General features: G+C 52.1%; 1 protein-coding gene across 1 annotated transcript; it reads left to right on the forward strand.

The window, feature by feature from the left end:
* Window positions 1-4,288: 4,288 nt before the first annotated feature.
* Window positions 4,289-16,531, forward strand: PLA2G2C (phospholipase A2 group IIC; the record flags this gene model as incomplete). Its single annotated transcript, XM_080802532.1, has 4 exons — window positions 4,289-4,328; window positions 6,236-6,380; window positions 8,048-8,151; window positions 16,362-16,531. 4 exons carry the CDS (start codon window positions 4,289-4,291, stop codon window positions 16,529-16,531), a joined length of 459 nt encoding a protein of 152 aa, XP_080658658.1.
* Between the last annotated feature and the right edge of the window lie 11,448 nt (window positions 16,532-27,979).

Below are 27,979 nucleotides of genomic sequence, written 5' to 3' on the forward strand. Positions count from 1 at the left end.
ACATGGAAAGGTCTTAGCATAGTGCCGGGAATGTGTGACTGCTTGGGGAGGGTTAGTGCTCGTTATCATGTTGGTTTCACCCTCTGTGTGCCCCTCCGTCAGCAAGACCTGAGCTCCTCGAGGCTAGGAACTTGCCTGTGTCTAAGTCCCCTGCTTTGCCTGCACGGTGACCACTTCATGATAGGTGCTCAGCAAATGAGTTAAATTAATGAAGAGACAATGCCGATTCCACAGCTGGCTTTTCCACCGAGGGACCCAGCTGGCTGCCACTTGGCATCCCCCAAGGATATCTGGTTTGAAGTCTAAATGACCTCCCCCAGGGCTGGGCTGAAGGCAAGAGCTTCAGTGTCTCAGCAGCTTGTCCCCAAAGAGCAGGTGGCCTCTTTTTGAACTATCAGCTTCCAAATTTTGGAGTCTATACCCAGTGTGCTATTCTGCCCTCGATCCCATTAGACGTGTTGATTGAGACCATGGGTAATCTTCAAGCAGAAGTAGGCCGGGGTGTGTGCCCTGGTGGAGAGGTCAAGACGCTGGCACAGTTACTATGCGTCCTGATGCCTGAGCATCCCAACAGGACCTGCAAGAGGGAAGTTTCTAGATAATGAAATCCACCTCTTGAAGTGCAGGATTCTACTGTTTCCCCATATTATTAGAAAACGTCCATTAACGTTGTGCCTCCTTCCCTGTCTTCTTAAGCAGAACAGAGCAAACATGGTACTTCACCTTGGCTACTGTTGGCCAAGTGCTTTCGACCTCAGGAACTTGTTCAGTCTTGCTGGCAATCCGTGGGAGGGGCAGACTCATTGTTTCCACCTTGCGGATGATGAAGGGAAGACTCAGGGACTTTCAGTGCCTCTGCCAGACAGTGGGGGAGCCCCGCTCCTGCCCTCTTCTCCAACAGAGAATCCGGAGCTGTTTGCCCTGCACCGCAGTCTCTTACACAAGGCAGCCTTTTCTTGACGACTTGAAGTCAACAACACTCCAGGTGCAACGGTGTTGCTGTAGTCAGAACTATCCGTCCCCACACTCAGTGGTTCCAGGTTCGCAGGCTTGGTCCATTACCATTTTCATCACTCCCGTCTCTCCCTTGCCTGCCTACTAAAAGCCACCATTTAACTCCCTTCCCGTTCAACTGCTGGGTCTGAGAAAAAGAGGCTGACCCCTTGCTGGAATTGTGTCTCAAGTAAGAACGTTCAGTGTGTTTTGGGTAGGTAGAGCCCTGGGCACCGTGCCCTGCAGGGAAGCAGGAGAATGGCTCAGGGTTAGGGATGCCAGTTTTGGGGTCCACACACCTGGGGCGAGTCCTGGCTCCATCGGTGTGCAGGACAAAATCCCTCACTCCTGCCGGCCTCTGTTCTCCCATCTAGAAACTGGGGTTGATCATCTGGGCCACAAGGGGAGTCTTGAAAGAGAATTAAGGGAGATAATCCACAAAGAGTGCTTAGTCCGTGCTGGCCCTGGGGGAGGGGATAGTTTTGTTCATGTTTCTGTAACTCAAAGCATCATCAGCCTCTGATCATTCCTTCCTTCCTTCCTTCGTTCCTCAAATATGGATTTACTTCTCACCTCTCCGTGCCTGGCTCTCTCATCTGCACGATGAAGGTGACAGCGGTATTTCTTCGGCCGAGGGCTGTGCTCAGAAGCCTCGCAGGGTGTGGAAGTGTGACACAAAAGTGACTCATCCTCACCATCATACTCGTGTGTGCCAGGCCCTGCGTGTGCCGGGAGGCACTGGGAACAAAGAGGTGAGCAAAATAGAATGAGCTTTGATCATGGAGCTCGTGGGTTCTTTCCTCCTCATTTTCTCTGCGGGGAGAAAAGCCAGCCGACATTTCAGCACACTTCAGCATTGTCTGCATCAGATGAATTGACGGGTCTGAGAGTGTCGCTCACCGGCACCTGCCGACCCGCTGGCTGCCACGCTAGGGGCTGGAGCTGGAGTCCGTGCCATGCTCCCCACCGTACTCTCGCCCTTCGTCACGTCCCTGGGCCTCCGGCCCTGTGCCCCTGCTGTCAGTTCAGTGCAATCCAAAGCACCTGCAAGCAGTCAGTCAAAGGAGAGGACCGTGCCCGTCTCGCCTCAGTCCCAGACGTAGAGGCCAGTAGACGTCTGTGAAAATGCTCTGTCACCCTCAAAAGGCCACATGGGCAAGAGGTCTAGGCAGGGAGCCTGGTGAGGTGGAAAGAGCGCTATATTGGGAGGTCGGGACCAGAGGTTCAGTTCTGGTCCTGCCACTCGGTAGCTGTGTGTCACTGCTCTCTGAGCCTTGCTTTCCTCAACTGCCAAACAGGAAAGTGACAGGCTTTACCTGTCGGATTGTAGGAGGAGCAAATGGGAGTGGAATGCAAATTTAAGGTAGTTCAAGGCCCCCTCCAACTCCTCCTTTTGAAGGTGAGTTCACTGTTTATCACTCTACATGGGGCTAAGTCGGCCTCCCTGGACACAGATTCTGAGATGGAGAAGTGCATTCTCGTGAGGCTCCCAGGAGAGACACCTGTCGGGAAGTGAACAAAGATAGATTGGAGAGAGGGAGAAGCTGACACATAAAGGGAGAAGCTGACAGAGAAGGAGAAGTTGATACACAGAAGGAGAAGCTGCACACACGATGGGAGGTTGACAGAGAGGGAGAAGCTGGCACACAGAGGGGAGAAGCTAGCACACAGAGGGAGAAGCTGACAGAGAAGGAGAAGCTGGCACACAGAGGGAGAAGCTGACAGAGAGAGAGAAGCTGGCACACAGAGGGAGAAGCTGACAGAGAGAGAGAAGCTGGCACACAGAGGGAGAAGCTGACAGAGAGAGAGAAGCTGGCACACAGAGGGAGAAGCTGACAGAGGAGGAGAAGCTGGCACACAGGGGGGGAAGTTGACACTCAGAGAAGCTGACGCATAGATGAGGAGTTGGCGCACAGAGAGACACTGATTTCATTACCAGTAACACACCCGAGTCCCTTTCTTTGTCTCTCCAAAGCGTCATCACCTGCTCATCTAAAAGACGTGCATGCCTTCTTCTTGGACTACACCATCGCACGGTTATTTTTGCAGACTCAGAAGAGGAAAGGGAGCCAGCCTGTAGAGACGGAACCTAATTTAAAAACCTCCCTGCAGCACTTGGAACGGAGGCTGGCTGAGACCAGGCCTGGTCCAGGCCGAGCCTTACATCCTCCAGCAGAACCAGGCCAGAGAGGGGCAGAGGTAGCAACGACACCTGATGCACTGGCCCAGGGCCCTGCAGCGGGGAGCTCGTTCCGAAGTTTTCCTGGGTAACTTTGTCATGGAGAGTAAAGCTAGCCAAAGCTCAGTGCCTATCAAATTCTCTGGGCTCAACAGAGCTACTGTTTGTACTCCGAGTCCTGCTGTTATCAGATCGAGCCTGATTCCTGATGGGCCACATCAAGGCCACTTGCACTTAGAGCTTGTGCCGGAACGGGGATGGGAAGCTTCCTTGGGACAAGGGGGGTCCCTGAGCCCTCCTCTGTTGTCCTGTGGCAAGCGAGCCACATATGAGGACCCTTAGTGTTGCAAATAGTACTAAGAAGGGTGTGTTTCGCTGTCCGAGCATTTTTCGGTACCGAGCAGCTTTCCCTGCCTTGTTTCCATTGGGCCCCCCAAGTCTGCGAAGCTGGGGGCTCTGGGGGTTCAAGGAAGCTCTTCTGACCCTCTCTGTCTCTAAAACAATGGCAGAGCCTCTCTGTTTGTGAGGATGAAATCATGGAATGCCCGCAAAGACCTCGAAGAAAACAGCACGTCGCATTGAGGAACTCCTTAATAAATGTTTGAAATTACTGACAGGTCTTTTAGACTCACTTGATAGGAGGGGAAGCCCAGGTTCAGAGGAGTCAAGCTCCTGAATGAGATACCTGATACCAAGGAAGGAAGGAAGACACGGGTGGGGGCCCACCTTGCTAGTGGGGCTGGACTTCCCGGCGTGGGATTTCCATCACGGACACCCTGGATGCCTTTAAACTTGGGAACTGTGGAAATACCGACTCCTCAAAAGGAAAAAAGAGGGGACGATTGCCAGAAAAAGAAAAGAAACACTTGTACTCTTCAGACAACGGAGCCCTTCGTATCTTTATATTTAGGTTCTAAATACCAGAAAGGGTATCATATTCAGAGATAATTAGGTTTGAAAAAGATCCCTTTGCTCTGAGCCCTGAGCTGTGATTGGGATTTGGCACCCACATGGCCTCGCCTCATTTTGGTTATTTTCAGGAGTTCGGCTGGCAGACCCCTCATGAGCAGAGAAAGGTGTGATCGCCCTGCCCCCGACCCCCTGGTGTCCTCGGGAATGAAGGCCATTGGGGTTCTCGTGGTCTTTGCCTCCTGCCGTAAGTACTATGGAGCTGGGAGAGCTCTAGGGCTCTGTCCTCCCATCTGGGTGTCCGTGTCTCCGGGCAGCCCCTTCTGACGTGTCATCGGGTTGGGGGAAAATCAGGTGTTACTCAAAAGAGAATCAGGAGAGGAATAGGCTCCCACCAAAGTCCTGCTCCTTCTGTTTCTTCTACAAAATGGGCCGGTCCCAGCATTGGGACCTCATGAAACTTCGAGAAAAATCAAAGGTTGCTAACCATTTGCTAAGGAAAGGGGCCCTGACTACAGTTTTACCCCACACCCCCTTTGGAAGCCTCTTATTCTTTCCTTCTTTGCCTTTGTTTAAAGTCACGTAGATTCCAGAACAAAAACGCAGACGTATATCTAGCTAATTTAGGGACAATTAATTCTCATCAGAAAGGCTCTCTTATGGTGACTTATGGAATAATGGATAATTATAAGTCATTGCTACCAAGAGATCAGATAACACACCCCTGCACGGTGAGAAAGAACTTGCTAGCAAACTGTGTTGAGTTTGTTGGAAAACTCTTTGACTCGGATGAGTTTGATTCATAGAATTTCCTCCAGATCCGTTTTTCTGTCTGTTTCAGCTTTGTAGCTGTCAGGTCTCTAAGTCAAAATGTCAGAAATGGAGCTCCCATTTTCCCTTTAGTCCGGGGTGGAATTTACAGTTTTCAAGATCATGAGTTGGTGGGGGTGGGTGGGGGGAGATACGCAGGGAGGACCACATCTGCAGCCCCCGTGGTGGGCCCTCCCCAAGATCAGTGCCTGTCCTCTCTCTCGAGGAGCTGCTGGGGGACAGCAATGACTACCTCAGGCTTCCCCACCCCTTCTGTGGTGCTTTAGGACAACAAAACCACAGTTTCACATGGGGAGTCTCCTGTGAACGTGTTCCAAACGCCTCTGTTTCTGTGTTTCTTCCCCAAGTTCATGTTTTTATGTTATTTTATTGCAAAATTAATATATGCAGGTAATTAAAAAGTAAAATAAATGAATATAACAAGCCGAAGCCACTTCTCACCCTTCCCAGACCCTAGTCCTTTTCCTATACCCAAAGGTAACCACTCTTCAGAGTTTGGTAGACATGCTTCTAGGCTTTTCCACATGTACATTTTAACCATTTTAATAGAAAAGTAATACATGGTCACTGTAAAAAAAAAAAAAAGTCAAACAGCATAAAAGTATATAAATGGTGTCTATCTTCTTCTCCACCTACTTCCTCAATCCCACTGCTCAATCCCTGAGAGATTGCTATTAAAAGTAGATGTTTTCAAGACACAATTTAGTTACTCTCCCTCTGTTAGTGGATATGTGGGTGGTGTTCAATTTTTTGATACCACAAGGGACAAGCTGCAGCAAACATCCCTGTGTGTGTGTGTGTGTGTGTGTGTTTTCTACCCCCACTTCTGTAAATATTCTGTAGAAGTAAAAATTGCCAGGTCCCTGTATATTTGCCATTAAAAAAAATAAGATCGAGGGCATCTTTTCTGCCTCTTAAGAGATTGTACATGCCTGAGGATGTTAGTAGGAACTGGCATCTCTGGTTTTAAACTTTTCCTATTCATGTTGCATGAGACCCAAGGGTGTTTCTGCCTGGGGTGGTGGTTTTCCACTTGGCGGGGTGGGGGGTGCGCTGGGGGGAGACATGGTTGACGGTAATGTCCCAAACATCATGGAAGCTGGGTTCTCGTCCTGGGCTGGCAAGAAACTGGCTGTGGGACACAGTGTTCTCTGATCCTGTTCGTTCCTCCAAGAAAGGGGCTGATCATCCCGGGCCATGCCCATGTCTGGGGGCATGTTTCGGGGTCTCCTGATGTCCCAGAGGCCAGCGGTCTCGGTACGGGTTGCCAGGCTGGCATGTTCTCACTACCCAGTGTCTTCTTTCCCGTGTTCTGGCCGGCAGTCATGGTCCCTGCCCACAACAGCTTCTGGCAATTTCAGAGGATGGTCAAACTCATCACAGGACGGAATGCCTTCTTCTCGTATTACGGCTATGGCTGCTACTGTGGCCTTGGGGGCAAAGGGACCCCCGTGGACGACACAGACAGGTGAGTCTGGGGGCTCCGGGCCTGCTCTCCTTTCATGTGCACTGAAACCCAAGCCTGAGACGAGGCAGGGTGTTAGGATCTCACACTGCGAGAGACAGAGGCCCGTTCGCAGTCCCGCAGCCACCATCTTGAAACCCTTGTGTCCAGACGACATGCCCCGAATTCTCGTGCCGCACCAGGCCTTGAAAAATCATCCAGTCAGTCCTGCTCAGAGCTCGAGAAACGTCTTCAGCTCTCAGACGTCACGGCAAACGTGATCTTCGCTCAGCAACCCAGTTTTTAGGATTAGACCGCAGCAAGGCCGCCCTGCTGTCTCCTGGGCCTAATTCCACATTCCGGGAGAGAGAATCCCAGTGGCCCAGTTTGGAAAAGTTGTCCATCTGGGCGAGGCCACATGGCCCAGCGTGGCTGCCAGGCCTACTCTTCAGCGTGGGGTGGGGCGTGTGAGTCCTGAGAAGAAGTGGAGGTTGGCGTAACCTGGCGAGGGCATGGGGAGGGAGGAAACAGGAAAGCTTGTACATCATTCATGTGGAGAAATAAGACGTTTCTCACCACTTTGAAGCTCCTGTGCGTAAATATATTCCTGCAGTGGGACCCGAAATGTCACTCTTGGAGCTTAATTCCTTGGGGCTGGGCTCCTGAGAGCCTGAAATATTCCATCCAGAGGAATCCCCGAGCACTACAGGGGAGCAGACACAGACGGAACCCCCATCCTGTGCCGAGCACTGGGGTCGGGGATTGGCAAATGGGACCTAACTTAATCCTTACATATCCGGTGGCCAAGGCAGTGGTCCCATCCCTAGGTGACAGGCAGCAGCCGTGAGGACCCCCGAAACCACCATGACAGAGCCTAAAGACACACCAGCCCCTGAGTGGCCAAGTTAGGATTTGAATAAGAATTTGCCTGTTTCCAAATCCGGACCCTTGGACCCTCTGTCCCTCCCCTTCCAAGCCCAAAGGCTGATGACAATTTTAATGCCATGAGACAAAGATGACAAAGAGCAAAGAGCCCGCTCCCAGGTAGGGTTGGTGAGAGGAAGGACGGAAGCATCTGGCCCAGAGCATTTGCTTTTGTGTGTCTTAGAATCCAGTCCCCGGTCCTGCCCCAGCTGCTTTCTCTTCTTCATGTTTTCCTTTTCCGCCCTGGGGCCACTCGGAGCACCATGAGAACATGGTGCTTTGGGTGTTTTGGTGAGCCCTGTCTTCTCAGGGACTATCACAGTGCTCGGCACATGGTAGGTGCTCAGGAAAAATTCATTACGTGAATGACCGAGTCACATGGACCTAGGTTTGAGCCCCGTGTGTGTGTGTGTGTGTGTGTGTGTGTGTGTATGATTTTCCAGCTGTATCATTTAAGGAAATTCCCCTCTTGGGAGCTCATCTCCTCCCCTACAAAAATAGAGACAACATTCACACTTCACAGGGTTACATGGAGGAACTAATGAGGTAGCAGAAGGTACTAGAAAGGGCTCACGAAATGTGAATGGTTATGCTTATATTGTTAATATTTTCAGGAACTTACCTCCTTGTCATCAATGCTTTCTCGCTCTGGGGAGGAGGCAGGGGCGTCCTTTCCAGGGTCCGCCCATGGCTCCCCCTGCCCCTCCGTCCCCCCTCCCCGATACCCCGAGGCCCTCCCCCATCACCTGCTCTGGTCTGGCCCCCAGATGTTGCCTGGCGCACGATTGCTGCTACAGGAAGCTAAAGCAGTTTGGCTGCCAACCCGTGCTGAACAGCTACGAATTCCACATCGCCAATGGGACTGTGGCCTGTGAGTAGCCCTCTCTGCGGGGGCATGACCTTGAACCTGAGCCTCTCCTTAATGCCTGCCTCCTGGTAGAGGAGCTCTTTGAGATGGAGATGGACGATTCTAGGAATCGGAGCTTCTTGGGAGTGCTTGCTTGGTCTCTGGTCTCACCTGTCCATGGCTGCATCTCCAGCACCTTCCGGGAGCCTGGGGTATAGCACCTGTTCCATAAGTAGTTGTTGACTTGAGATTACATTGAATCTTGCAGCTTTGCTTGGCAACTGTTGCCGTCGAGAACATTCCTCTGTCTGTCATGTGTTAACAAAGCAGCTTAGCTGTCTTTCAGTTGAATAAATATTTGTTAAGGGCGAGGACATGCCAAGCCCTGGTAGGTGCTGTCGGGGGAGGCGGTGGGGGGCGCACAAAAGTAAATAGGAGGGGGTTGGGGAAGGGAACTCATGTGTCATCAAGGCTATTCAAGGAGGAGAGCAAAGAACAAGGGTGGGCAAGCACTGAGTGTCCAGGAGGTGGGGAGTGGCCCCTGCTATCCCGGAGCATGTTTGGGGGCTCCTGGGGTGTCTAGGGCAAGTTTGATCTAAAGAGAAAGCACATTCGAAGTCCCTGGCTGTAACTTTCTCATAAATGTCATTCATTCGGGGGGAGCCAGTGATTTGAGTGTCCCTTAGGGCAACTGGCCTCCCACCTGGCCTTGCAGAGTTGCACAAACCACTTTCCTCCCTACGTGTATTTGTGCTCAGCTGTGAGTATATCGGAATTCACTTGCCCCCCAAGGTCAGGGAACAACCACCTCCCTTCCTTTCACTTCCCCCCTCCTTAGAATGGGTGCTCAGTGCCCAAACCCTAGGGCTTCCCAGCACCCCCAACCCTGGAGCCCTGGCTCAGGACATACCAAGACTGACCAAGCATTAGGACTATGCGCTGTCCCTGACCCATTGGTGAGACCTGAGCTGGGCGGGGGTGGGGGATGAGGCTGGGGTCTCAGAGCCCCACAATGGGAGGACAGAAGGTCTACGTCTCAGCCTCCACAACCCCCAGCCCCCAGCCACACTGTCAATGGGGAGAACCCCCATTTCCCAAGTGAGCTCAAAGACACTTCTGTGCTAGAGCTCTCTGGCCATGGCGGTGCTCATACCTAAAGCCGTGTGTCTCCTGGGAGATCCTGCAGACCATGTGCAGGGGCTGGGATGGGGTCAGGGCCTGGTGGGTGGGCAAGGGAAGAGGGCTGGAGGAAGTTGCTTACTTTGACATATGATGCCCTCAGAGGCAAGGACCAAGCTTCTGGCTGCCTCTTCTCACCCTTCCATCCCGCCCCCACCCTTGCAGGAGTGAGGGGGGCAAGCCTGGTGGTTGGCTGGAGCAGGCGCACGCAGAAAAGGTGCCCCTGACTCTTCTCAGCCTGGCTCGTGGTCTCACTTCCATATGGTTTCTTCTCATTGCCTTTCCTCTTGATCATAACATCTGTCATGTCAAGTGTTACCTTAAAGTGCTTGAAAAGTTGCCACTTTTAGAGAAAATATCCTCGAGGAGCTCTGTCCTCTGGTGCCCCCATAAAGTGCAGGGACTGAAGAAGAAGGGAGGAGGTGATCTGAGAAGGGAAGTAGAATTTCAGCCGGTGCAAAGCACCTGCCTATACTGTGCTGCCAGATTTGGGGTGAGCTTCTGCCCTCTGCACCTGGAGCAGCTTTTCTTTTCTGTTCTTTTCTTTCTTTCTTTCCTTTTTGTGCAGCTGCTTTAGCAGTCCTCCTCCCTCTCCCATGTAGGGCCAGAGCCACAGCCTGGGACCCCAGGAGTTGGGGAAGACAGTGATCTGAGTGACAAGAGGGACCCCTCCCCTCCCCCCACCAAGGTGGCACACGGAAACATCCTCTGCTTGACACCTGCTGGGTGGTGATGGGAGGTGCAGGCCCGAGCTGGGAGCTGGTGAGGAAAGTTTGCAGCCTGGGCTGTGCTTCCCACAGATCCTGCCAGGCAGCCAGTTGCCCCTAAAGCTTGAGAAGCCCTCCTGGAGTCCGGCCCCCTGCTAAGGGTATTAGCATGGGGAGGGGGGCGGGTGCTTCCCAGACAGTGAGTACCAGGCCAACCCCCTGTCCTCCCCACCTGACCTTGCCGAGCCCCAGCTCCCAGGAGCAGGGCCAGGAGCTGGTGATCTGGGTTCTGATCGTGAGTCTGCTGCTGGTACCTGCTGAGCCCACAAACCAGACCCGGGCACATGCATTTACTTGTCCAGTATTGCCTGAGCGCCTACTGGGTGCCCATCCAGAGCCAGTGCTGTGCAGGGGCTGGGACGCAGAGCAAGGCAGACTCAGGTCCTGCTCTCCTGGCGTTCTCCAGAGCCGAAAGCGCCCTTGGGGGTCCCTTTAGACCAACCCCTCATTATAGGGACAAGGAGACAGGCCCAGAAAGCATAAGAGTTTGATCTGATTAACAGGCAAGACTAAAACGCATGTGTCTTTAGCTTTTCCAGTGCTCTGGAACGCACTGCTTGGCCTGAGTTTTCTGGGCCTCAGTTTTTTTTTTTTTATCCATAAAACAGGCACATTAGTGACAGCGGCAGTCTGTGAGCATCTGTGATAGGTGCTTTACACAAAGCACTCTAACCCCTGGGATCCACCTTTGAGGTGAATGTGGTTTTCAAGAAGGACCCTGAGGCTCAGAGAGGTTAGCTGAGATGGTCACGGTCACACGGCCAGGGAGAGAAGAGTTCTGAGTCGGACCCAGGTTGTCTGGTCCCAGAGCTGGTGCTCCTGCCTCGCACTGCACCACCGCCCCCGCCCATGGCATGGGGCTGCTTAGAGGGTGTTGGGGGGGTGCGCTTGGTTGGAGGGCTCCCACAATTGCAAGTCTTGTTGGACTTGCCCTCCTTGTCGGCAGCATATTCATCAGAACGCTCAGACCTGCCCAGCAGACAGAGAAAGACAGATGAATTCGGCTCCTCTGTGATGCCCCAGATCTTTCTGTTGTAGCTTTCTGTTCCCTGTTAAGAGGCCCAGAGAGAGCACAGACTTGGAAGTCAGGCTTAGAGCTGGGTCTGAATCCCAGCTCCACCACTTCTAGCCAACTAATTGCATGACTACCCTGGGCCTTAGTCTCCCCATCTGTAAAATGGGGCTAATACTCTGCACTTTGTAAAGTTGCTAAAGTAACCGCACTAACGGGTCTGGCCCTTAGCAGGTGCTTAGGCAACGCTTTTCCTTTTAGAAGCCGGGACTTCTTTTTGCCCCTAAGTTTTCTTTCCCCCCTTACTTTTGCAGAAAAGCACCGGGATTTTCTTCATGACTGTTAGATTTCTCGGAAGCCTCTCCTCTGCCCCTGTATCCCCTCAAGCTATCGTCATTAACTCCCTGGAGAAGAAAAGCTCTTCCCACCCCAGTTACACTGCGGTTCAAAGCGCAGCCCTGTAAGGGTTAACTGCCTCCCCCCACCACCAACCCCCAACCTCCAAGTTCTGAAATCCCTACCCAGAGCCTGGCCCCGGGTTGCCTAGCAACCTGCTGCTGATCCGGGATGCAGTCAGTGAGCAGGGAAGGGAAAGGAGAAAAACAACTTGGCCTGTCCATGTCTTTAAATGTCACTGGGAGATCAGTGCAGAGAAAGGCCTGTAACCCAAGCCCTGGGGCCAATTTGCCAGGTGGGGACGGCCGCCCTCGAGCAGCAACCGGGGGACCAGGGAGGTTGTTATCCCTCCTCTGAGTGGGCTTATGTAAGTTCTTGGCATTTGCAAGGGACTTTAAGATTAGCCAGCAGAGACACCCACCCCCTCCACCCACACAGCCGTGTATGCGTTGTGCAAGGGGCCATGGGAGGCAGAGACCAGGTTCCAGCCCTGGTCCTTCTTCCACCTCCGTGTCTGAGAGCCTCTGACTTCTCCCTCCGCCGACGAGGGAAGGTGAACATGGCAACCACTGGGATTCGTGGTGTGCAAAGCTCTTTCTCCTTCATTACTGGATGTATCCCTCACAACACCTCACCCGCTGACACATCACCCTTTTTTTCTCTCCTAACATTTGCCTCTACCTGAAATTGCCTTGTTTGTTTATGCATCCGTTCTCCCAGTCCACCAGAATGTGAGTTCCAGGAGGGCGAGGAAAGAGCCTGTCTTGTGTGGGGGGCATTGTCCTCGTTAGAACCCACAAAGAAGGACACCCTGAAAGCTATGCAAAGCAGGGTCTGCGGGCTCAGACCTGTACCTCCAGTGCCTAGCCAAAGACCAGGCACATGTTCAGAACTCAATACCTGTTTGATGAGTGAATGAATGAACTCATAAAATGGTCAATGCTAATGTCTGTCTCCCGATTTGAAAGCCGAGGAAACAGCCTTGGGGACAAGCGAGGTGCCTGAAATCCTAAAGCGCGCAGGGGGCGGTCTGAACGGAGAACGCTGCTTCCCGTTGCCCGGATGGGGATCTTTCGCTGCCACACAGAGGGTGAACCTCCAGCCAGTGGGGCAGCAGCACCGAGGGATGCAGTGCTCCCTGGATGTTTAGGGTGGAAGATATGTAATGAGAAGACACACTCCCTGGCCAGGGAGCTGGCCTCCAGGGAGCGAGTCAGTATTCCCAAATGTTGAGAAATGAAGTGTTCCCACAAGGCAACAGGATACAGAACGATGACGACGGGGAGAGGGAAGGACAGCTACTCCAGGGGGCCGAAGAAGCCCTTGAGGGAAGCAGCATTTAGCCAGTGTGGCAGGAGCAGAGGCGATAATGGGCATCGGGACCTCGGTGGCTGGTGTTGCATGGGGAAAGGGTCCGCAGGGCTGGGCTGGCAGGGGAGGAGGGCGTCTTCTCCTTCCGTTGCAGGGAAAGCCGCCAGAGCATTTGCTGCAGGATATGGTCTACTCTTGCTTTAGAAAGATCACTCTGGCCACTGTCCATGGTGGTTGGGGAACCGGGGAGGAAAGAGGGGGAGCCATTAGTGAGCACTGGGAGAAGCTTCCAGGTTGATTGTCAGGAGTTGCTGATGGATAAGATGCGGGGTGGGGAGGAAAAAGACAGAATCCAAGGTTCCCGGACCCAGCAGCTGTGCGGAAGGTGTTGTCTGAGCTTGTTGTGTTGTGTCTGAGCTTGTGCAGGTGGGGAAGAACAGGCTACGGAGACCCAGCAAGCACTTGGCATGAGGATTCCTGACTTTCAGATGCTTATCAGAAACCCGATGGGGAAGTCAAGTGTCCAGGAGCATACGGGAGTCTAGACCTCAGGGGAGACACCTGGCTGGGGCAAGAACCCAAGAGTCATGGGCATTCAGATGGCATTTATTTTTCTTTTATAACTAGATTGTATTTATTTGAGAGAGAGAGAGAGAGAGAGAGAGAGCACAAGCAGGGGGAGAGGCAGAGGGAGAAGCAGGCTTCCCACTGAGCAGGGAGCCCGATGCAGGACTCAGTCCCAGGACCCTGGGATCATGACTGGAGCTGAAGGCAGACACAGAACCGACTGAGCCAACCAGGCATCCCTCAGATGGGATTTAACTCCCTGAGACCAAACCAGAGGCCCAGGGAGATAATTTAGAGAGCAGGGTGGAGGCCTGGGGCACAGGCAAGTGGAGGCCTGTCAGCAGCCTGAGTTCTCTGTGGTGAACATTCCTGTACAGCGTCCTGCTTTGTCCCATTGTGGAAGTCTACTCCATGGGCTGAGAAAAACGGCCCTGAAGACACCAGGTCCTTTCGTCTCAGTTCCTGTCTTGGCGTCTCCACTAGCAAACTGAAAGATCCGGGAATTGGATTCAGGCTGGTTTGGAAAAGCTGGCAGGCAAGGAGGACATTTCTCGGCCCAGGCTTCCTCTCCTTCCAGGTCTTGAGGGGCCTGGCCAGGCCATGGCTGTGGGATGCCCCGGAAATGATAGCCCACAGCCGTTGGCCCCGGCTCAACAGTTCCAGTGGGCCTGGGGCCCAGGTGAGGTGTTCAGAGGTCGCGCTGTGTGTCAGGAGAGGGTCAGAATCTATGTGTATGAAAGGACCAGACAAAGCCAGAAAGGGACAGCGAAGCGAGAGAAAGAACAAAGGACGGTAGAGATGGAAAAGAGGAAGAGAAGACAGATGTAACCAGAAGAGGACGAGAAAGAGGAGGAGATCGAAGCAGAGTGACAGGGGTCTGGACGAGTGACAGTGGCCTGGACGAGTGACAGGCCCTTTCCCGAAGATAGCATGGTTGAAGGGGGGCAGTGCCCTGCATCCAAGTAGCCCCCCGAGGACACCAGCCATGAGTCCAAGTGGGCCCCTTCAGACCACGGCAGGAAGCAAGGGGTGTGCTGGGTACGAGGGAGGCCAGAGACACGGAGGGGACAGGGACTTGAGCGGGGCTTCTGGGGGGAGCTGAGGCTTGATGGATCCTGAAGGATTTTCTCAGAGGGAAAGAGGGAGTGTGAGGGCAAAGGTGACCCAGGTGTCGGGAACTGTGGGAGTGGCAGGGACCGAGAGCCAGGGGCGGGAACATCCTTGGCACACTCCAGGAGGGCACACGGAGGGCACAGCTGGAGTGTAGGATGGCTGTCGACGCGTCTTGAGAAACAAAGTCTCTGGGGAGGTGTGGGAGGACAGCTTGCTGCCGGAGTTGGACTTCAGAGGGAGAAAGGCAAATGAACAGAGGACGGCCAGCGCTGGGACCGACTTCAAAGGGCTCCTCTTCTTCCCAGAGGCATCACCATCGTCATCACCGTCAGCACTTACGGAGCACGGTGGGTGTGCCTGCCACGTGCAAACCGCTCCCTCCGTACCCGGCGGCCAAAACCCTTAGAACGAGCCTGCCCCGCAGACGCCATTATTTATTTTTGACACTTGTAGTTCTCATCATCATTTTGTAAATGTGGATGCTGCAAGTAACTTGCCCATGATCAACAAACTGGTGAGTCTGGCTGCCTCCCTTCCTCAGCCCCAACCCTCAGAAGAGAGCAGAACACACACACACACACACACACACACACACACACACACACACAGAGCACTGCAGCTCTGGCAACTAAATAAAAGATCCCCATCTAGTGGTGACTTGGCCAAAGGGCAGACACTCAACCCCAAAGGCCCAGAGCGAGGCTGGCTGCATTCATTTATCTGCGACCCTTGGTTGAGCACCCACTATGCACTAGCATCTGTTCTGCACGCTGGGGATGCTGTGATGGACAAGATGGACAAAACCCTGGCCTCGCAGAGCTCACACTCTGTCGAGGGGAGACAGACACATGCAAGCAAATGCATAAGAGATGCATGGGTTGTGCGAAGCACAGTGAATGAGATAGACGGGAGAGGGGCTGCTGGATGGCGCTCTAGGTCAGGTGCCCAGGAGGGCCTCTCTGAAGAGAGGAAATCTGACCACGACCCAAAGGAGGAGAAAGATCCAGTCACTTGAAGATCCTGGAGAGAAGTGTTTTAGAATGGTGAGAATAAAGGCCCTGGGACAAGAGGGAGCCAAGCATGTGACAGGACAATGTGCCCAGAGCAGAGCAAAGGACAATGGGGATGGAGAGGTTTGCAAGGGCCAGATCACAGCAAGGCTGCTCTCCGGCCCCTGGTGAGGATTTGGATGTCTTCCCGCAGTACTAGGAAACTGCACTGGGGCTTGAAGCAGGGGAGTGGACCTGATAGGGGTGACAGTCTAAGAAAGTCCCTGTTCATTTCCTCCTGTTAGGTAGGAAGAGCTTGTGGGGACAGGGAATGCGGGAGTGGCCAGGAAGGTGGAGAGAAGAGGGCAGAGCGTGAGGTACTCTAAAGAGAAATCAGTGGCGTTTGCTGTGGACTGGATGTGCAAAGTGGAAGGAGGGGAGGAACCCAGGCTGCTGCTCACTTTCAGGCTCAAGTAGGAGGCAGTGCCGTTTTCGAGCCTCGAGCGTGGGTGAAGGACAGGTTGGTGGGTGGAGGGAGCACTACATTGAGTGTTCCCTTCTGAATGCCTTAAGCTGGAGATGCCTGAGACATCCCAGCGAGATGTCAAGCAAGCAGCTGGATATATGAGGTGAGTTCTGAGAAAGTGAGTCCCATGTCCTTGGTCTGCGTGCCCACTCAGGGCACCCCCATGTGCAGCCTAGCCTCCCCCTCCCCGTTTCCTTCCAGGCTTCTCTTCACTCCAGTCCTTGTGCCATGTCCAGGTGTGACCAGGGACCCAGAAGACAGACTCCAAATTTCCTCCCTTTCTGTTTCCAACCCTTGACCCCTTGCAGCAAGCCCCCATTTTCCCAGACCTTAGAACCAAGCGGAGCCCCCAGTGACCCCTTCTCTCTCTGCAGGTCAATGTGCCCTCGGCCCCAGCGTCAGCTGCCTCTGTGGGCTGCGGGCATGTGAGTGTGACAGGCAGTCTGCCTACTGCTTCCGAGAGAGCCTGCCCACCTACGAGAAAAACTTCAAGCCGTTCTTCTCCAGCCGGCCCCGCTGTGGCAGGCATAAGCTCCAGTGCTAGGCAGCCATGGGCCCCCTCATCAGTCAACATGGGATCCAAGGTCACCTGTCCTTCGTGAAGCCTTCTCATGCCATCCCCAAGAGGCTCTAGTTCTGCAGTCACCCTTCAGCACATGGCCTAGGGTACTCCTTTGTCACTCAGCACCAGAGGGCAACTGATCAGCAATGGAAAAGATAAAATCCTGGCATGCTACGGAGGGAGAATAGCCCCTACATATAGACAAAAACAAATAACACTTTCCGATAGTCGTACGTGCTCAGAAGCAATCAACTGGTGGTAGGATAGAGAGATATTCTGAACCCCAACCCAGGAATTTCTAGGAGGAGAAGAGGATACAGGATCTACCCTAAGTTCTCCCTCCACCCTGATCCCCAAATCAGGATGCAGGGTGGACTTGGGAACGGGTCACGCAACCTACATCCAAGTGTGGGCAGAGTAGGGATCTTGCAAAATACAGTCTTGGCACACAGCCAAGGATCTGAGAGCTGCACTTGGACTTTGTTTCTCCTCTGTTCCAGTTTTGCTCTCCAAAATCCCTCAGGTAGGAAAGATTAATGCCATTTCCATCTCTCCGGAGACAGAGCATGAGGATATCCACACGCACCATTGCCACATGTGTGTCATAGCCAGGAAAATGTCACAGAGATGGAGAAAGGACCTGAAAGGGGGCATCAGAGGGACCCAAAATTTCTATCCAAATTCAGAAGCTCCTAGTGCTATCAGACTTAGAGTCTAATGAACACCAAAGTGACCTGAACTGAACGGATTCTGTTCTCTTTAATGCCCCACTGGCATGGCAAAATGCACAATTGGCCACAATTGTCCTTAACCTCACTGCATCCTTGCCTCTCATGAAGCAATGCTCAGCTTTGTCCATCAAGAAGTAGAGTTTATTTTTCCCAGGGGCTGAATCTGAACTCCACGTCGGCCCTGTGAGTTACTTTGGTCAGTAGAATGTAGTGGAACGTAAGGATGGTCTGCCAGTTCCCGAGCCTGGGCCAAGGAGACCTGGTGCTCTACTCTCTCAGGATGCCAGGCTCTGCCAAGAAGAAGCCTGGGCTGGCCCACTGGCAGGTGGGAGCCAAAGTCCATCAGCCCCGCTGTGTCCACTCAGACATTGGACATATAAGAACTCTTGGCAAAGTTCAGCAAAACCCATTCGTTGTTGACCATGACCCACAAGAGAAGCTCGCTGGGACCAAGAAAACTTTCTGGCTGAGCCCAGGCTAAGTTGCCAGTTGCAGAATTGTGAGCTGAATAAAGCCTGCCATTTCAAGTCGCTAAGGTGTGGTGTGGTCTGTTACACTGGATAGCTCACCAATATAACGGGTCTTTGTTCCTGGAGACTCCTGGGTTCTCAGCACTGTGCTGCCCTTGGAGGCCAGAAAATATTACGGATGTGGCCTCTGACCCATACCTTGAGGTCTGGGAGGAGAAAGGCCATGCTCATATAATAAGGGAGAACATGTAAGGGGCTGTGATCACACAGTCATCCAACAAGCATTTAGTGAGCCCCCACTGAGCATCGGGCACCCCCACCAGTGCTGGGAAGTAGGGATTCAGAGATTTTTAAGAAAACAAACAAAATCAGGGCTCAATATCCTGGGGAGAACTTCAAGAGCCATAGCATCCTTTAGAAGTTCAAGTTCAGACACTTAGAATCTGGATTGAGTGATGCTTCCCTGATGTGAAGACAGTAAGGGAAGCCAGGGGTGGTTGGCAGAGGGTCTGGGAGCTGGTGCTCTGGGCTCTGCCTCATTCAGCAGGCAAAATTGAGTGGTAAATTCATCTGCCCTTCCTTCCTCCCTTCCTTCCTCCTCCCCTCCCTCCCTGCCTCTCCCCTTCCTTCCCTCCTCCCCTACCCACATGCTCTAGTCATTACAACCACAGAAGAGGAGCTTGAGGTCAATGCGTATCTATTGGCGATGGTCCTAAAGGTCTGAGGTAGGCGGTTGCAGAGAGGCGGGTGCGGACCTAGTGTGGCCGGGTCCCAGCCAGGCACCTCGGCTCCCAGCAGGATTCAGACCACAGCAGAGGCCAGCTCAGGGCGCTGGATGTATTGGGCCATCTGCCACCAAGGAAGAGGCAGGCCATGGGGGACAGAGGTTCCAGTGAGAGATCCAGGCCACCTTGCTTGGGTCTGAGACGTGGGACTGCAGAGGGATGTCGTTGACTTTCCCTGGGAAAGCCTGCTCTCCTGGAAGGACAGCCATTCCCCTACCCACAGGTGCACTCCCAGGGCTGCTCCAAGCCAGGCCCTGTGCTAAGAGCAGAGAAACAAAGAGGCATCAGACTCCAAGTGGCTCTCAGATCAGGGGACACAAGTCCACAGGCAACCACAAAGCAGGCTGCAGAATATGCTGGGACAGGGGCAGCGTGGGGAGCAATGACTGCCACCCAGGAGGGCCAGGCCAGGCTTCCCAGAGGAATACTGGGGGTCTGACATCTCACCTGGGGGCCAAAGCACAAAGTGGGCTCTCGGGGTGGCCCAGCGGGGTGTGCAGAGCTTCCCCGTAGAGGGATGGAAGGTAATTCAATATGCACGCGCGGGAGAGCCTCTGCCACCTGCCTCTCTCCTTCTCGCTGGGGGGGGGGGGGGGGGCTCCTCCATCTTTGCCCTCCCCCACCCAGGGCAAAAATCTGCATGTCAAATTCTTTCTCTCATATCTCACATCCCACATCCAATCTGTTGGCACTCCTTTCAAAATAAAACTAGATTCTGTATGTATTTATAAAACACTTAGTAAAATGCACACATTAAAAAAATAAAACGAGAGAGGAAACATCTAGAATCTGACCACTTCTCGCCACCTTCAGGGCTGCCATGATGGCTGGTCCGAGCCGCCGTTCCCAGGGTGGGCGAGGGCAGCCGTTCTTCCTCATCCTCTCCGCCCCCACGCTGGGCCTCTGCTGTCTCTTCTCCACGCAGCAGCCAGTCAGCCAGCACAGCACCTGGCGTCCCACCAGGTCCCTGCTCTACTCATGCTGGGCAATGGCTCCCCATTTCCCTGTAAGTGCCAACGTCCTCCCGGGACCTAGGAGGTCCCCATAACGCCCCATCCTGCTTCTGGACCCAGCTCCTAACTCTCTCCCTGCAACACCTTAGCTACTTGGGCCTCTGAGCTGTTTCTCGAGCACACGGGCATGCTCCCTCCGGAGGACCCGGCTCTTCCCTCCTCCTGGAATGGGCTTCCCCCACCGCTCACTCCCTACTGCCTCCAGCTGCACTGGGATCTCCCCGTCTTCATAAAGCTGGTGCCCACCTGCCTGCCAGATGCTGCCCACTGGCCCCAGCATTTCCTTTCTCCCTGGTCTGGCCCCTTCCAGCTCTGCTCTCTGCCACTTGACACCCTACCTCTGTCTCCCGCGCCAGAGTGTAAGCTCATGAGGGCAAGAATCTTTGTCCTTTTTTTTTTTTTTTTTTTTTTTTTTTTTAGTCGCTGATGTATATGCTGAATGGGACATGGTCAAGAGAGAATGTGGAAGGTAAGGGATGGCCAGGAGCTCAAGAGTGGAGAGCAGGGAATGCAGGGAGGGGCTTTCCAGAGCCAACACAAGTGAGGCAGCGGGCTGGGCTGCATGAAGGAGAGCCTTGCCGCCCCGCTGAGAAGCCTGGGCTTGGTCCTGGGAGCAGTGAGGGTCCCCCCCCACCCCATTCTCTGCAACACGACCACTCTCTGCATGTGTGAACTTGGGCAGCTCAAGCGTCTTGAGGCCTAGGGGGCAACCTAGATGGCCGAGAGCGTGGCCTGCGGTGATCGGGGGAGACCCACAGGGAGGTGACAGGGACCCCATAAGGTTCAATCACTTCACCACTGGGCGCTGTTGGAGTGAGAGCCCCGCCTCCAAGGGGACAGCCTTTGAATGTGGATGCATTTTTACAACAGCTCTCTACAGATTTTCACCAGCTGTTTCTTGCTGCCTGGGGAAGCCGTCAGTCAGCGAGGGAGGTGGAGCGGTGGGCACACTCTCCACCAAGGTGCCAGGCTCAGTGCCCTCCTGGGGAGGCGCTCCACAGTCGCCGCTTTGGGCTGACTGTGCACATGTGGGCTGAGTCTGGAGTCACTGTCCCGCATTCCCACTCCCGGGGTGTCCGTGAAGCTGTGAAAGTCTTGACGAGCAGATGTGGGGACCGCGGTGTACGACAGTGGGGGTGTGGCTGTGGGTCTGAGAAGCAGGCGGTGTTGGGGCGTGGTGGGGAGTGAGGTGACTGGGTTTCTGGGTCAGTGAGTGCCTGGGCTGGTGGCTCCTGGGATGGGCCAGGCATTGCTGGGCTGGCTGGGAAACGGGGTCCCATCCAGATGAGAGAACAAAGTAGGACATTGTCCGAGACCCTGAGTGGGGAGAGGGGGAGTCCACGTGTGCCCCACCCCCCCCAAGTAGTCCCCCGGGTCCTGAGTGCTCCCCTTGTCCAGACACAGAGTAGCGACCCACCTTCAGCCACGGGCTGTTAAAAGTTCCAATTTACTGCAAGACCACACATCTAACATGGCCAGAGCAGGGGACCCGAGCCAGGTGTTGTCAGACTCTGCCCCCATGACCCCATGGTTCCCCTCAGCAGGCTTGTCCCAGAAGGAATCCAGAACTGGAGAGTCTCGGGGGTGGGGAGGGCAGTGACCAAGGATGTTACTCCAAGGGTTTAAACATCTGCCCTAGGGGGAGGCCTAGGTTCTGGATAAGCCACTAACTCATGGTGTGGGTTCATCCATCCATCACACGGATATCCAGGGTGGTGAGACTGGGCTGGGCACTGTGGATTCAGTGGGAGCAGCAGGGGCTCTCCCCTCCACCTGAGACTTGCAGTCCAGGTAGCGACACACAGACACCAACAGGTCAGTGAGGAGCAGGGAGCCCTGAGGCAAGCAGACCTCGGGACCCGCCATCCAGACCTGCAGCTCTGGGAAGCCTTCGGACCTGCCTGAAGGATAAATGGGTGTTAGCAGGCAAGGTAGAGAGGAGGGGAGCGGGTGATCCAGGAGGGAGGCTGGTGCGGGCGGGGAGTTGGGGGGGATGGACAGGAGCAGAGTTGAGTGCAGAGCAGGGGTGGCACGGGAGAGAAAGCCCAGGTCTTGATGGAGGCAGCTGGAGGAAGGATGACCCCGCACAAGCCCCTCCTCTTTCTGAGCCTGATTTCATCCTGGTCCCGAGAACACAGTATTTGTGTAGCTCCGACCGGTCCCAAGGCTCTTTCTCATCCATTGTCTTACTGATCACCAGAGGGTCTCGGCAATGATTCATCCTCATTTCACAGATAGAAATAGAAGGCCCAAGGGAACAGGTTGTCTGGAGTTGGAGCCCGTGTCTTCTGATTCAAATCTCGTTTCCCACCCCCTTTCTCAAGAGGAGGGGGCTGGACTGGCTGCTCTCTGAAGCGGAGGTTCCGGAATCAGGGTTCAAACCCTGTTTCTGCTGCATGACCTTGACCTTCTCTGGGCCCCCGTTTGCTCCTTCTAGAAATAAAGCCATCACTAGCCCCCACCTCATGGGGTCCTTAAGAGGATTAAATGAGATAGCAAACACAAAGCCCTGAGCACCTGTTTGGCATACAGCAGGTGCTTAATACATCCCGTTGTTCTTACAGAGCCCTGACAGCATGAGATCCTGGATGGGTGGCCCGGGCAGAGGGTGCGAATTCCAGCTGGGTAGCTGTTGGCAGGGCCCGGGGCCCGCACCCGAGTAGCTGTTGGCAGGGCCCGGGGCCCGCACCCGAGTAACGGGCAGCCCTGCCTCCCGAACTGTGTTTCTTGTCACACTTGGTGGTGTCAGCTGCTTGTTAGAAAGCCACAGCTGGGTAGCTGACAGCCCGCATCACTGTGCCAACCTCTGGGGAGGAGAGGGCCGCCTCTCTGCATTCACAGTCTGATCCTGAGTTGGGGGGAGTGGTGGCTCCCAGGCCCAGCAGAGCAAGCCCAGGGCTGGACAGATGCCAGGTGCCCACCTGTGGGCTCACGGCCATGCATGCTCCACGGAACCTTCCTACTGCCTCTCTCCCCTCCTTCTTCTCTGCCGCTCTCCCTCTCCCCCTCACACCCATATGCAGGGAGCCAGATTTTCTTGCGAACCCACAGCTTTGCATTTGCCAGGTTTCCATTTTGGGGAGAAGGTCCCCCATGAATGTTCCATTAGCTCCTTCTTCCTTCTACCCACTGCTTTTTGCCAATCTGGCCCTGCAGACCTTAGGTCCGAAACGTCAGCCGAGGGCACCAGTCCCCGGTGCTGACAGTTTCCACTCTCCGCTCCAGACTCCGTGCTGGGGCATTCCCACCCACGGCCTCATTTCGTGCCCACAATGTGCTCTGCATTAGGACCCTCATTGTGCAGGGCAGAGGAAGGGAGGAGGCGTGTGCATGGGTGGGAGGGAGTGTTGTGCTCAGGGCCACTTGGCCCCTTCTGTTCTTTGCAGGAGACGGTGTTGACAGCAATAAAGGATGACAGAGGCGATGCGGATCGCCAGTTGGTTGTGTCCTTGTGCTCTCCGGGGCATAGCCAGTCTGCGACAGGATCCAGAAGCAGAGGGGCAGGGGATGGGGGGCATAGCATGGGCGGTGTCCCAGAATGACCACTGGGTGTCACTCGAGTCCTGGAAAAGAGCTGGCAGCCCCTCCCTGGAGCGCTCTGAAGAATGGGGTGGGGGAAGCTGTGCTTCTAGAGGATGCAGAATTCTGACCTAGATCTGGGCAGAGATGCTGACATGGAAAACTAGAGCTGGACGGAGGTGCAAGTAAAAACAGATTATATTCAAGAACTATGGCAACGAGGGGGAAAAAGCCTCAGTATACCCACGGCACTCACCTGAGACAGAAAAATGGGGATTTACAGCCAAATGAGCAGGGCAGGGGGAGGCGTCTCTGGGTGGAGAATGGCTAAGATAGTGAGGGGTGAGGGGCTCTTGCTAAACTGACCTAACAGGAGTCTTGCTGAAGGCAGGCCTGGTGACCACAGAGGCGGTGGGGGGTGGGGGTGGGGGACGAGCGAATTTGACCAGATGTTGAGGACGGGTGGGCGCTCTTGCCACACAGACATGGCAGATTTCTTGCCACATGCCAGTGATGCTAGAGGGGCACGGAAGCCCCACGGTCAGGTCTGGTCGAGGGGACAGTCTTCGTCCTTCCCCGTTCTTGTTCGAGGAAAGAAAAAGATATTCTCCGAGTCCATTTCTCATCAGTCATTTTGTTCAGAAGTGGCCCGCAGAACCATCTGTGAGGCTTGGTAGTCGAGGATGTTTGCTGGATGTTGCAAAGCACCAGGCATTTCAATGAGGGCGATTTCCATGCAAATAAAAGAAAACCAAAGATGAATGGCCGGACCCTGGATGAAACCCAGTTTCTGAGCCCAGAAGGCAGCCGGTGGAGATTTCTAGAAGTTGAGCCTAGAGCATCTTTGGATGGTGAAGTGAGAGCACCAGAGGAAATCTAAAGGACCTCCTGGTTTGTGGCTTGAATGTCCTTGGCGATGGCCCAGTCATCAGTGTCACGGCCATGTCTATTCCTCCGAGAAGAGCGTGGAAGCGTCAAGCCTCAGCTCCCAGGGCTTCTTCAGATGCTCCCCCTAAGGATCTGGGCAATGGGGTTTAGTTCTCAGTGACTGCAGGTCCGCAGGAAAATTGGAAACGTCAGTTTGGAGAGTTGTAGCTAGATCTCCAAGGAAACCAGAAGATCCAACACCAGGTGCAGAAGGCAGAACCCAGTCCAGCGTACAGGTGGACATCGAAGTAGAGAGGAAAACGGAGTTTCACCAAGGGGCAAAAACAGCTCAAAAACAATGAATAGGACTATCATTTAAAAAGCCAAGTGTAGGGGCACCTGGGTGGCTCAGTGGGTTAAAGCCTCTGCCTTTGGCTCAGGTCATGATCCCAGGGTCCTGGGATCGAGCCCCGAATTGGGCTCTCTGCTCAGCAGGTAGCCTGCTTCCTCCTCTCTCTCTGCCTCTCTCTCTGCCTGCTTCTCTACCTATTCGTGATCTCTGTCTGTCAAATAAATAAATAAATAAAATCTTTAAAAAAAAAAAAAAGCCAAGGGTATGTGCCATAGTTTCCCATTGGAACACTGAAAATCTGTCTCTACAGACACCTCTCTTGTTGATTCCCGTTTATACAATACATCCAATTTCATTAGATTTGGCATGATTTTTCACACAAGGGCAGTGAAAAAGGTAATTGACTACATAGGCCTTTTAAACTTTGCTTCACTGGAATCCTTTGTATCCTTACAGGCTAGCCTTTTAAGAGCCTCTCAAGGTTAGGAAGCAAAGCTAAAAACTCACCACCCGATTTTTCTGGCAATGCCTATAGATTTGGGTGAATTCCTCTCCTTTCAATGTCCCCGGTATAGCCAAAGGTCGCTGGGTCTGCCAGGAAATGACCTTCCTTACTCGCCTGCAAGGCCGGGAGCCCTGCAAAGCCAGGTCCCAGGCTGGTTTTTCCAGAAGGGCTCCATGAATCAATCTCAGTTTCTTCCATTCTGTTCTACGCACATCATTCTCAAACACAACATTCCAGCCAAGGCCTTGGGAATATAACCAGTTTCCAATGACATTCTGTCATAAGGAAATGGATTCTTCTTGAACTTATGCAAATAATTATATTGCCATGAAAATAAGAATACTAAATGTAAGTTTCCAAATTCTGGAGGGATCAGGCAGGGAGAAAAGATAACCTGTTATGTTTCTGCTTGCAAAAGTACCATCTACTAAATTGTTATGAATTATAGACAGCTTGAGATAGAAGGGAAAGCAGTTCTGTAAACCCAGAAAATAGAACATTAAAAAAAAAAACAAAACCCAGCAACATTTGAAGGGAAAACTAGAATCATCCTTCACTGGTTAATTCAGTCCCATGTAATTAATTCTTGTTCTGCTTGATCTTGGGTTTGAAATTTGATGAACCCGTCAGCTTCTCTACTGGTTCTGGAAACCCTTACTCAGGTCAGCAATGTGATCTAAAGGTCATTGAATGTCATCAGAAGCCTGTTCCCCACAATACCTGCCCTAGTCCTTTCCAGGGGTCTCTGAAATTCTCCTTGCTAATGAAAATGGAGCATTTTGGCTGCCAGCTGATTGGCATGACCTTTCAGGAAAGCATCAGAGGAAAGCTTACTATCTGTAAATGACAAGAGGCTTAAAATAGCCGTGGTTAAAGATCTGATGAGAGCTCATTATAAAACAATTAACCAACAAAGGAATGTAATCGTCTCTGTGACATACAACACATTAAGATAATAACTAGAATTATGACTGATAACATTATACCAGGACATTTCATAAGCAACAAAGCATGGACAAATTTCTACGAATTTCATGCAATTTCTAAAATATTTATATATTTAATTTAAAATATTTACCCATTCGAGTATAACAGGAAAGTTAAAGTACTTCTGATTTGACAGTGCCGTCCAAGCAATACAACATGTCAAATAAACCAGATTATTTTTAACATCTCTCCTTTTACAAGGTGAAAGAACAAATCCTTGGAGATTTTCCAGGGACCCAGTGCAAGGTCAGTTTAAGACCAGGATTTCATTTAGGAGTTGATTTCGGGGAAGGCAAAATTGTAAGAAATGTAAAAATGAAACAAACTGTAAACCCCTAGCTCTTCTCAAAGTGAAAAGTCTGGGGGGGTGGGGGTCGGTGCCTGAGTGATTCAGTTGTTTAAGCATTTGACTTTGGCTCAAGTCATGATCTCAGGGTCCAGGGATGGAGCTCTGCTTCTGGGGCTCAGCAGAAAGCCTGCTTCTCCTTCTGCCTCTGCTCCTCCCCACGGTTGTGCATGCACATTCCCTCTCTCAAATAAAGATATTTTTTTTAAGAAGTGAGAAGTCTGTGTTCTCTTAAATAATCACTGACATGGTATGGTTAATGTAAACACAGGAAATTGTTTGGATAAAACATAATCTTTGTTTTCTAGGCAGTTTTACTTAAAAGATAAAGAAAAACTTTCTACAATCTCATAGAAAGAGCAGACCAGTCATCCAAGAAAAGTTTGTTGTTTCAACAGAAAAAAAAAAAAAAACCAAATGTTAGTTTTGCATCTTACACTATCAGGCTCATTTTTAGAACTTTATAAAATAAATCAATTCAAGCTAAGCCAGCTTGACCACACATGAAATTCTTTCTCCACAAACCCTCTACAACTTTCTATATCCATGCAATTTTTTTTGCCCTATATTTTCCTCTTTTTCATTCTGAAATAACTTTTATTTTATTTTTTTAAAGATTTTATTTATTTGACAGAGAGAGAGAGAGATCACAAGTAGGCAGAGAGGCAGGCAGAGGCGGGTTGGGGAGGGAAGCAGGCTCCCTGCTGACCAGAGAACCTGATGTGGGGCTTGATCCCAGGACCCTGAGATCATGTCCTGAGCTGAAGGCAGAGGCTTAACCCACTGAGCCACCCAGGTGCCCTTAAAATAACTTTTAATCAACCTCTAAACAATTTTACTTTGAAGACAAAATTATTCTCCTTTTTCCTTAGCAGAAATATGGCCCACATTCTTGCATAATTTCCATGCAGTTTTTTCTTTACCCTTATTATTCCTAGAAGTTTCTAGCAATTCACTTATACATGACTGAGATCTTTAACCCACAGGAATCTCAATTTCCAGTGAAAACAAGGAAGTAGACACTTGTTAACTGTCTGCTATATATCAATATTCTGTAGTAAATTAGTAAATTTTATGAATATGCCATCTCACAATTCCTGGAAATATATATATTTCTTCTGGTACAATTTTTCCTTTTTATTAATAGACCCAAAGGTATTTCTTCATACCATATAAAAATAAAAAGCCAAAAGTATATAAGCTTACACTTGTGCTTAGTAATTAATGTCTTAGTGGTTTATCTGCCTTGGAAATGATTTAGATAGTTAATGACTATCTATTACTTAATTTAATTTAGTATAACTGTTAAGATGGCAAGCTACTCAATGTCCACAATAGCCAAACTATGGAAAGAACCTAGATGTCCATCAACAGATGAACGGATAAAGAAGATGTGGTATATATACACAATGGAATACTATGCAGCCATCAAAAGAAATGAAATCTTGCAATTTACGACGACGTGGATGGAACTAGAGGGTATTATGCTTAACGAAATAAGTCAATCAGAGAAAGGCAATTATCATATGATCTCCCTGATATGAGGAAGTGGAGATGCAACGTGGGGGGCTTGGGGGGTAAGAAAAGAATAAATGAAACAAGGTGGGATTGGGAGGGAGACAAACCATAAAAGACTCTTAATCTCATAAAACAAACTGAGGGTTGCGGGGGGGGGGGTGCGGGTAGGGAGAGGGTGGTGGAGTTATGGACATTGGGGAGGGTATGTGCTATGGGGAGTGCTGTGACGTGTGTAAACCTGGCGATTCACAGACCTGTACCCCTGGGGCTAATAATACATTATATGTTTATGAAACATTAAAAAATTATTAAAAAAAAGAAGGCGAGCTACTAAAAA

The sequence above is a fragment of the Martes martes genome (genome assembly GCF_963455335.1).
Source record: "Martes martes genome assembly, chromosome: 4".
Lineage (NCBI taxonomy): Eukaryota > Metazoa > Chordata > Mammalia > Carnivora > Mustelidae > Martes > Martes martes.